At 43.3% G+C, this 9,915-nt stretch overlaps 1 protein-coding gene across 3 annotated transcripts; it reads left to right on the plus strand.

The window, feature by feature from the left end:
- Nucleotides 1–168: 168 nt before the first annotated feature.
- On the plus strand, nucleotides 169–9,219 carry pank2 (pantothenate kinase 2). Of its 3 annotated transcripts, none has more exons than XR_002278823.3 (7): nucleotides 169–550; nucleotides 2,314–2,666; nucleotides 3,011–3,264; nucleotides 4,386–4,629; nucleotides 4,738–4,861; nucleotides 6,720–6,845; nucleotides 6,957–6,969. XR_002278823.3 is itself a non-coding variant. In XM_020657655.2 (7 exons), the coding sequence occupies exons 1-7, from the start codon at nucleotides 358–360 to the stop codon at nucleotides 7,005–7,007; spliced, it is 1,245 nt and encodes a 414-aa protein (XP_020513311.2). In that variant the 5' UTR covers nucleotides 172–357; the 3' UTR covers nucleotides 7,008–9,219. The 3 variants fall into 3 exon arrangements, 2 of the variants coding, with proteins under 2 accessions (XP_020513311.2, XP_020513310.2); XM_020657655.2 differs by having other exon boundaries at nucleotides 172–550; nucleotides 4,386–4,529; nucleotides 6,957–9,219; XM_020657654.3 differs by having other exon boundaries at nucleotides 173–550; nucleotides 4,386–4,562; nucleotides 6,957–9,219.
- The last annotated feature ends 696 nt before the right edge of the window (nucleotides 9,220–9,915 follow it).

Raw genomic sequence — 9,915 nt, forward strand, 5'->3', positions numbered from 1 at the left:
TGTACTTCTGGTAAGATGTACAGTGTTGCTCCTTTCATTTTTGACGTGAATCCTTGCATACTAAAAAAAAAAAAAATGTGACATCAGCCTTTTTAAGCTGTTTTTCTGCCTGGCTGGCGCATTCGCATTCTGATTGGCTCTGGGGTCCCTCAATCATACCTTAGCCCCGCCCACCCCTGTCTTGACAGCGAACATAAAAAGGACATGTACACCGTCCGTTTATAACGACACAGCTACTTAGCTAGCTAATTAGCTAGCTCACAGGACCCGGGGCTCAATTGTCCGGATAAATCATTGACATTCAATGGTTTAATTTATCACAAACTACAGCATTTATGTAGTTATTTGATCATTTAAATGGCGTTCAATGGCCACCAACGCGACGATGAAGGTATCGACGAAGACGAAACGCCCACGAAGCAGCCGCGGTCCGACAAGGAGAAGCCCAGCGATGAGGCGTCTGCGTCCGCGGGAAGAGCCGCGTCTGACCGGCGGACCTCCAACTCGACGGCGAGGCTTCGGAGTGACTCGGTGAAGAAGACAAGGCCGCGTAGGTGTAACCGTTACTTAGCGTGGGCTGTGTGTATTTACTGGGATGGAGAAAATAAAATAAAATAAAAAAAAGGCCTTCCGCACAAAAAGGCAGTCAATGATTATAAAGACTGTTATAATTATTAAATCTGCTGCATTAATTCCTCAAATAAAAATGTTACGAATAAAAGGTTAAATAAACGTCTTCGTTGGTGTAACAATGTCATATCATGATTTCAGTAAATATCCAGGACCCGTCTGCAACAAGATGGCGTTCCGGGTACACACTGTTCTGTTTCACTGATGGAGCTGCCTGTCATTATGAGGCATCACATTCATCTATTGTCCTGTTCAGTCAATAAGCAAACGAAACAATACACCTCAGTGTTCCCGTGGGGACTCAGAGTGATGCTGCCTCCACAGTAGTATTAATAAATAATAATACAACAATAGAAACAAACACAATCCACATGTAAACAGATGCACACACAAATTCAAACCACAAAACACAATCATTTTGCACAAGACCATTCTTGCACAAAATCAGCATAAAACATAAGAAGATAAAATATAGAAACATAATTCCCCGATTTTACATCCTATGCAGATGATAAAAACATAATTCATAATATTGGTCAACACAGGTACAAAAGAGTTGAAGAGAAAAAATTGTGCATTTTTTTATTGTGCAATTCCGCCCGATACTCAATCTACTCTGTAGATTTCACAAAATCATCTGTATGCAACTGTTCATTTGTTGTGCCAAATCAATTTAATTCTGGCATCTAGTGCGTCAAACTACAGATTCAGAGAAGAGTTTTTTATATGAGGCAGATTACGTAATCTGTGGAACAAACTCTGACTTGTTTTCATCGTCAAATATGACAGAATATGTCGGCACAGTGGGAGTCTGACACCAAAAGAAGTCATGAAACAAACATCGGAATAGGCAATCAGCAAAATCGTTATTTCTAACATCACAATCGGCCGTGATCTTCCCAATCGGTGCATCTCTAGTTCTGACCGTTTAAAAAATATGTTCAACTAATTAACAATACCAAGTCCACATCTACATATAGATGGCGCTTGACAGCCTGATAAAACCAAAATATGATGGGCGGCGGACAGCCAAGCGGTTATGTTGCGCGCCCCATATAGGGAGGCTATAGTCCTCGTTCAAATCTGGGTTCAAATCTGACCTCTGCCGCTTTGCTGCATGTCGTCCCCCTCTCTCTCCTCCCAGCGTTTCCTGTCTCGCTTTAGCTGTCCTATGCAATAAAGGCTAAAAAAGAAAAAAAAAACTTAAAAAAGATAAATATTGGGGCGCTGGTGGTGCGTTGGTTAGTGCGCGCGCCCCATGTATGGAGGCTGTCGTCTCAAGCGGGGGGGCCCGGGTTGACATCCCACCCATGGCTCCTTTCCCGCATGTCATTCCCCTCTCTCTCTCTCTCTCCCCCTGATTTCCGACTCTATCCACTGTCCTATCTCTCAAATAAAGGCACTAAAAAGCCCAAAAATAAATCTTAAAAAAAAAAAAAGAAAGATAAATATATATCTTGTTCAACGTCATCCATCCCGTGTCTGCGTAAAAAATGCGTTCTTTGCTGAACACAAATAATCAACAAGGTGTTTTCAACTGTGTATCCCAAATATATCTGTAGGAGCTGACCTGGCTCCTCCATACATGTACACTTTAAGGATTTAAATACAATTCAAAAATGTAAATATGCACGATACGTTGGTCGGTTACATTTTTTGCTTGCATTGTTTTCGATACTGCAGCTTTTCCCTGGTTCGGGATGGACATCGGAGGCACTCTTGTGAAGCTGGTGTACTTCGAGCCCAAAGACATCACAGCAGAGGAGGAGCAGGAAGAGGTGGAGAACCTGAAGAGCATCCGACGCTACCTCACCTCCAACATCGCCTACGGGAAAACGGGCATCAGGGACGTGCACCTGGAGCTGCCCGACCTGACGCTGTGTGGCAGGACGGGCAACCTGCACTTCATTCGCTTCCCCACGCACGACCTCCCGGTCTTCCTGCAGATGGTTCGCAACAAGCACTTCTCCAGCCTGCACACCGCGCTCTGCGCCACGGGGGGAGGGGCGTACAAGTTTGAGTCTGATTTTCGCAAGGTGGGTCTGCAGTTGTTAATCTTTTTGTTTGCTTTTACAGGCTGAAGATGGACAGGGAGGAAAGACGAGGACACTTGGTCCTTTTAAGTGCTTCATTATTATCAAACTGAGTGATTGCACCTTTTATTTCAGGAAAGAAAACATCTGCATTGTTGTAAATTAAATTAAAACAGATTTATTTTTGCAGTCAGACATGTTTCAGTCAGTAGTTATAATGAAGGTTCCTGTTTTCTTAACCCCTCGGTCACACCCTTCCTGCCCCGGTTTCCTGCCTGTGTGTTCTCCTGACCACTTCCTGTCAGTGATGTTATCCTTGTTCTCTTTCCCTCTCACTCAAAACAAAGATGGCGGACCTGCAGCTCCACAAGCTGGATGAGTTGGACTGCTTGATTCGGGGAGTGCTGTACATCGACTCGGTGGTGTCCAGCGGCCCTTCTGAGTGCTACTACTTTGAAAACCCCACTGATCCGGATCTCTGTGCCCAGAAGCCTTACACACTGGAGAACCCCTACCCTCTGCTGCTGGTCAACATAGGGTCTGGGGTCAGCATCCTGGCTGTCTACTCAGAGAACAACTACAAACGAGTGACAGGGACCAGGTAATAATCAGTGATGAAGACTTACTGTGCACTCAGTGGCCATGTTGGGGAGTCAAATCTTTACTGATTTGTTGATGAGGAAGACTTCAGATTTTTCCATCATGTCAAGAAAATTCTTGCAAAGATTAAACATATTCCGTAAACTCAACCTCTCATTAAAGGTCTCATATTCTGTAAAATCCACTTCTCCATGTTCCTCTAACTCTAACATGTGTCTCTAGTCTGTCCACAAAACCCCCAATCATGAGAAAAGTCCATCCTCTCCGTCTTCTGCCTGCTCCACTTTTCAGAAAATGTGTGCTCAAACAGGCCGTTTGGAGATTTTCCCTTCATGACATCACAAAGGGCAGTAGTCCCTCCCCCAGGTGGGTGACACTCCCACAGCTAGGTGTTTGTTCTGCCCTCTGAGTCTGCCTTCTCACCGTAAACAATAGGACATGGAGCAAGAAAGACCGAGACACTCAAGCCCTTCCAGAGAGGGGGCGTGGTCAGACACAGCTCATTTACATATTTAAAGGTACAGACACAGAAACAGCCTGTTCTGAGCAGGGCTGAAATAGAGGGGTTTATAGACATGATCAAATACAGGATCAGAGTGGATTTAGAACAAGAAACTTCACACACATGTTTTGAGGAGCTCTGACACTTATTTACACTGAAGAGGAGGAGGAGGATATGTCACCTTTAATAAGTTAAAGAATAAGCAAATTCTTCAAACATATTGGTTTGCATTGCACGTCAGTGGCCTCTCAGGTCTGCAGAAACAGAAAACATGTAAACTGCACACAGGCTGAGGTAAAAGAGATATAAGCTCTTAATTAGCTTGACTTCGTTTTAAAGTATTTATTTCTTCTTTGGTTTGTATGCAGACATGGCTTCTCTGTCTGGTGACTTTGAAAGAGACTCGGGAATGCTTGGTTGCCCTCAACATAAAGCGACTTCTTTGTTCGAAGGGAGAAACACAAAATTAATGCTTTAGACTTGATGCTCTAAAACACGCTTTCTGAAGTGGTCAGGTGTAATTAATTTTAGACCCAGGCCAGCAAGCATCTAAAAACTCTAGAGCGGTTCAATTTACACAGCCGATTAAACAGCCATATGTCCCCTCTGTGTGTTTCCAGCCTCGGCGGTGGGACCTTCCTGGGCCTGTGTTGCCTGCTGACTGGCTGCTCTACTTTCGAGGAAGCTCTAGAAATGGCTTCTCAGGGGGAGAGCACCCGCGTGGACAAGCTGGTCCGGGACATCTACGGAGGAAACTATGAGAGGTTTGGGCTGCCAGGCTGGGCTGTAGCCTCAAGGTGCGGTTTACAGCAGCTTCTCTTTTCCCCCTGCACTGTAGGACAGTCACAGAATGTAAACAGCAATGTATGTAGCGTCCACATATATCTTAAATGCAGAATTTTATTGGGATCATGCAACAGAAGTTGCTTGTTTTTTTGTTGACATAATTTGTCTTGTGTTCTGATTTGATAGTTTTGGCAACATGATGTCCAGAGAGAAGAGGGAGTCGGTGTCCAAAGAGGACCTGGCCAGGGCGACACTGGTCACCATCACCAACAACATCGGCTCCATCACCAGAATGTGTGCCCTCAATGAGGTTAGTTATAAAAGGGTGGAGGTGTCACAATCCTCTCTGACAGCGGTGTCTTATTGGCATCTGTGCTTTGCTGGTAAAAAAACAAAAAAAGAGTCCAAGGTGGAGAAAGGGAGGCCATGAGGCAGCGGGAAGGAAATATTCAGTCATTTTGATCCTTTATATACAAATCAACAGTCAAGTAAAAATGTTGTTGGAGCTTGTCAGAAAAGCCGACATGAAAATAGAGACACTAAATACTTAAGCTGCTGTTCCATGAAAGGTGTCAGAACATATGGTATTTGGTATTACAGCTGCTTGTTGTTAAGATGAATATATTAAGACAGGCTTTAGATAAGACGGCGCTCCTCCTCTGCGGTGTTCCTGCTGTCACTTTCCTCTCTGCGTTCAGCCTCTTTACGGTGCTGCCTTGTGGCGTCTTGATCAAGCAGCATTGTACAGGGCTATGAAGGCGTAGAGGAGGTCATCTGTGTTACGCTTGAGCAAGCGTGTGTGGGGGGGGGGGTTACAATTTAAATAAACTCTTATCTACTCTATATACTTAACGGTCGACCAACACGCTGTACATTTGAGTTAAACATCAAGAAATGTAAATCAGAATCAGCTTTATTGGTCAGGTATGCTTAAATACACAAGGAATTTAACTTTGGTGAACTGTGCTCTCTTTGTTAAAAAGGTAGAATATTAAATATCAACAGAAAATAAACAAATAAGCAAAGACTAATATGTACAAGGCTAAATAGGATAATAGTGCAGTGGTTAGTAGTGCAAAGTAATGAAGTAAACATGAGGTCGTTTTTTTACAGTATTTACATTGTAATAGAGCTGCCAGGACACAAATGAAGTTTCTCTTTACATGAGGGATGCATGTTGACATAAAAAACACAAGAAAAATGAAAAATGTAAACTATAAAAATCCCGTTATTCGGGGTGTAGATGGCCTAGCGGTTTGGTCACGAATAATCTCTCTCCCCCTCCCTCCCTCTCTCTCTCTCTCTCTCTTCTCTCTCTCTCCCTCTCTCTCTCTCTCTGTCTCTCTCTCCCTCTCTCTCTCTCTCTTCCCTCTCTCTCTCTCTCTCTCTCTCTCTCTCTCTCTCTCTCTCTCTCTCTCTCTCTCTCTCTCTCTCTCTCTCTCTCTCTCTCTCTCTCTCTCTCTCTCTGTCTCTCTCTCTCTGTCTCTCTCTCTGTCTCTCTCTCTGTCTCTCTCTCTCTCTCTGTCTCTCTCTGTCTCTCTCTCTCTGTCTCTCTCTCTCTCTCTGTCTCTCTCTCTGTCTCTCTCTCTCTCCCTCTCTCTCTCTCTGTCTCTCTCTCTCTCTCTCTCTCTCTCTCTCTCTCTCTCTCTCTCTCTCCCTCTCTCTCTCTCTCTCTCTCTCTCTCTCTCTGTCTCTCTCTCTCTGTCTCTCTCTCTGTCTCTCTCTCTCTCTCTCTGTCTCTCTCTCTCTCTCTGTCTCTCTCTGTCTCTCTCTCTCTGTTCTCTCTCTCTCTCTCTGTCTCTCTCTCTGTCTCTCTCTCTCTCTCTCTCTCCCCCTCCCTCCCTCTCTCTCTCTCTCCCCCTCCCTCCCTCTCTCTCTCTCTCTCTCTCTCCCCCTCCCTCCCTCTCTCTCTCTCTCTGCCTCTCTCTCTCTCTCTCCCCCTCCCTCCCTCTCTCTCTCTCCCTCTCTCCCCCAATTTCCTACTCCAATGTCCTATCAAATAAAGGCAGAAAGATCTTTACAGATATGTAGTTATTGAAGAAGATATTTAAACAGATTGATTAAGTGCTTTTAAAAACCGTCTCTTCAGGATAGTAAAAAGCCGCCGTCTGACTGTTCATATGGTGTCAAATATGAAACTAACACATCACTCCTCTCTCAATTCTAAGAACATCGAGAGAGTTGTGTTTGTGGGAAACTTCCTGAGAGTGAACACCCTCTCCATGAAGCTGCTGGCCTACGCCATGGACTACTGGTCGAAGGGACAGCTGAAGGCGCTCTTTCTACAGCACGAGGTGAACCACTCATCAACACATTTAGACCACAGAGACCAAACGCTTTTTTTCATGTCCTGCTTTGATGTGCGTCATCTTTTCTAATTTAATGCTCTTATCTCTTTTTTCCAGGGCTACTTCGGAGCGGTCGGAGCCTTGTTGGAGCTTCTGCATCCGTCCTAATCCGTCCCAATCACATCCAAAGAAGTACTCGTCAAGCTGCTGCAAAGACCAAAAGCACTTTAGACTGTTGAGAATTAATTCCATGCATGCCACCAGTTGGTTACTGATACATTTTGGATGAAGCAGGCAAACATTTCGATGTCCTATAATCAAAGAGGTTTATGAAAGGTGTTTCTAAATGTTGATGCACATCAGAGTGTTGTCTGAGTCCTGCTCAATCAAACTTTAAAGCAGATAAATTGACTCTGGATGTTGCAGAATCCGTCCACGTTTGGTCTGAAACACCTCGAACCATGTCACCGCGTTTGCCTGAAATACTTCAAAGTCAGTCATTCAGGTCTTCACCTAGTTTGTCTTCTGGACCCTCTGTGGGTATAAGGTCCGGGTCCAAATATTTCCTCGTATTTTTATGGTTATTTCTCCGCTTAGGCTCCAGATGGATGGGAGTTGATATGAAAATGAGGAGTTACGACTTAAAGATGATCACAAGAGAGACACAGATATGTTGTTAATGAATCTTTTTATCCATGAAACGTTGCACATTCATAGTTTCCAGAACCAAAGAAGAATCATTTAAAAATCCATCCTGTACTCTTGTAGTAAAAACACTGAGATTCATTTAAAACCACTTCAGTCCCCGTGTCTGCCTGGCGTTCGTTCTGGGTAGGAAACGCGGGCTGTGGCTTGTATGAAGCGTCCGTCCTGTCTCCATGACAACAGTCTGTTGACAACGGTAGCTGTATGACCCGACACTGCTTCGTTACTTTTTACTGCATGTTTTTTATTTGAGATCGTTTATTTCCCGACGAGTCACACGGAGCGAGGAGGATGGGGTACAAGACACGATCTGTGGGCGTCAAAAGTATGAGGAATATCATATATATGGAAAAGAGCGCCTTTCTGAAAAGTGTAACGATTTTCAACTCAGAGCGCTTGGTAAAAAAAAAGACTCTGCCTCGTCAAACAATCTCTAAAGTGAAACCTTAATTTATGAAACATGCACAAGAGGTCACTATTTCATAGACTTGTTCTTAAACGGAGAGTTCGGGTTTATAAACCTGGTTGTTTTCGCCAAGCTTTTATTTTGTGATTTATTTAACGGTTTTGGGGCGCACTCGGCAATCTGTATCGTTTCTAAGCACGTTTGACCCCCCAGAGTCCACGTCGTTTGACTAGAATTTCTTCCTGGGATTAATAAAATAGTTCTGATTCTGATCAGTGTGAGAGCTCTGATCTGTGTTCAAGCATGTTACACTTTGGGGGATGGTGGGGGGGGACAGTCCTGCTTCAACACAGAACAGAGCAGCTTGGCCTAGTGTGAGTGAGCCCTTAGTATCAGGAAGTCTGGACAAGTCAGGGTTACTGGGACTGTTCTGTCAAGTTAAAGCGGTACATTTGAGCTTCCACATCCGCCCTGCTAAAGTGCCCTCGACAAACAGAGCAACAATGTGAGGCGTCCAAATCAAGTTAAATATCAGGGCATTATATCTCTGACTGTTTTTCATATTCAGGAAATGTTTTATCCAGAAGCTTGCTGCATCCCTCCAGCGGAGATTTAAAGCCCCATATCTCGAAGCCATGCCCGTCTTCATCAGAATGTTCAGTTTGTACCGAAATGTGAATGTTTTGAATTGAATGTGCATCGTTGTCAGTCCCTGAAGCTTTGTGGTTTGTTATTTGATTGGGATCAGAGATGATATTTTCTCTGTTATGTCAGTTAATGCAAATCCTCCCCATTTTACTGTGACCCTCGGGACGCCTCGGGATCCCCCAGGAGGAGCTAGAAAACACTGCTGGGGAGAGGGACTGTGGCAACTTGCTTAGCCTGCGACCTGACCCCGGATTAGCAGCAGATAATAGATGAGTGTTTGTTCAGTTTTTGGTCCAACGAGAGAATAAGGGACCAGAATGAATGATGAACTACTGAATATATTTGACTCCCAACACGGTTGGAAATTCATCGTACACGTTTAACTGTGGATCTCTAGAGAGGATTTAGTGAACGAGTAAATAAGTGCCTGTCATGTTTTTGTATAAAATACATGAATGTGTTCAGCAATGTGATTTAAAACAGAATCTGTCATTTGAAAAGTTTGCTCTGTTTTCTGTCTTCTGCAAAGACGACTTTGTACCTGTTTTTGTCACAGTGATTACAGATTTTTCTAATTGCATTTTCTCTGTTAAATACAAACCTTCCATATTTCTACGACGACCTGTGGAGTTTTATTAAATTATTTCTTTGGCATTCATGGAGGTACAGATGATACAGCCTATCCTTAGGATTTGTCTCAGAAGTGTCATTTTCAATTTTGGGTGAGCTTGCTGTCTGCAGAAGTTCAAACTTAGTTCTATATACAATATTTTATTGGGAACTTTTTCTAAAGAAAATGCTTGATATCTCTCTCTGAACCATTGACATTACAGAGACAAAAAAACAAGTTAACTAAAACTTATAAAACCTTAAAAACTAAGTCTTTTCATAAAATAGAATCTAAACCAACAAAGCAGCATTAAAACTTAATTTAAATTCAAACAGTAATCAAAACAAAATTCAAAACTAATGTAACATTTTAAAACTGTTTAACCCTGGTAGAGTCAGCACTCTAGTTTTTGTTTGTTGTTGTAAACATGAAGTCACCACCAGGGGGCAGCAGCTGTCATCGTAGCTGCGCGTGAAGTGCTAATTACATTCGATGTTCGACTTCTTCGCTGTTGCCAGGCAACCAGTGTAGAGTTCATGATGTAGCTGCTCTGTACAACATTTTTACATTTTCAGGCTCTTAAAGTATTTTTAAAAACAAATTTCTTGGGATAAATGAAACGGTAAAGAGCGTGATGGTTACTTCTAATGTGTTATTTTTTCTCTGCGTAAAACTTAGCTAGCGTCTTCACCTCCATTTTGGATTTT

Source organism: Labrus bergylta, chromosome 18, assembly GCF_963930695.1.
Source record: "Labrus bergylta chromosome 18, fLabBer1.1, whole genome shotgun sequence".
Taxonomy (NCBI): Eukaryota; Metazoa; Chordata; class Actinopteri; order Labriformes; family Labridae; genus Labrus; species Labrus bergylta.

Excerpts from the sequence above, each read along its gene's own strand:
- pank2 (XM_020657654.3), top strand. The coding sequence starts at position 358 with ATGGCGTTCAATGGCCACCAACGCGACGATGAAGGTATCGACGAAGAC. Across the intron at positions 3,265-4,385 it reads AAACGAGTGACAGGGACCAG|CCTCGGCGGTGGGACCTTCC; the intron begins GTAATAATCAGT and ends GTGTGTTTCCAG. Across the intron at positions 4,862-6,719 it reads GAATGTGTGCCCTCAATGAG|AACATCGAGAGAGTTGTGTT; the intron begins GTTAGTTATAAA and ends CTCAATTCTAAG.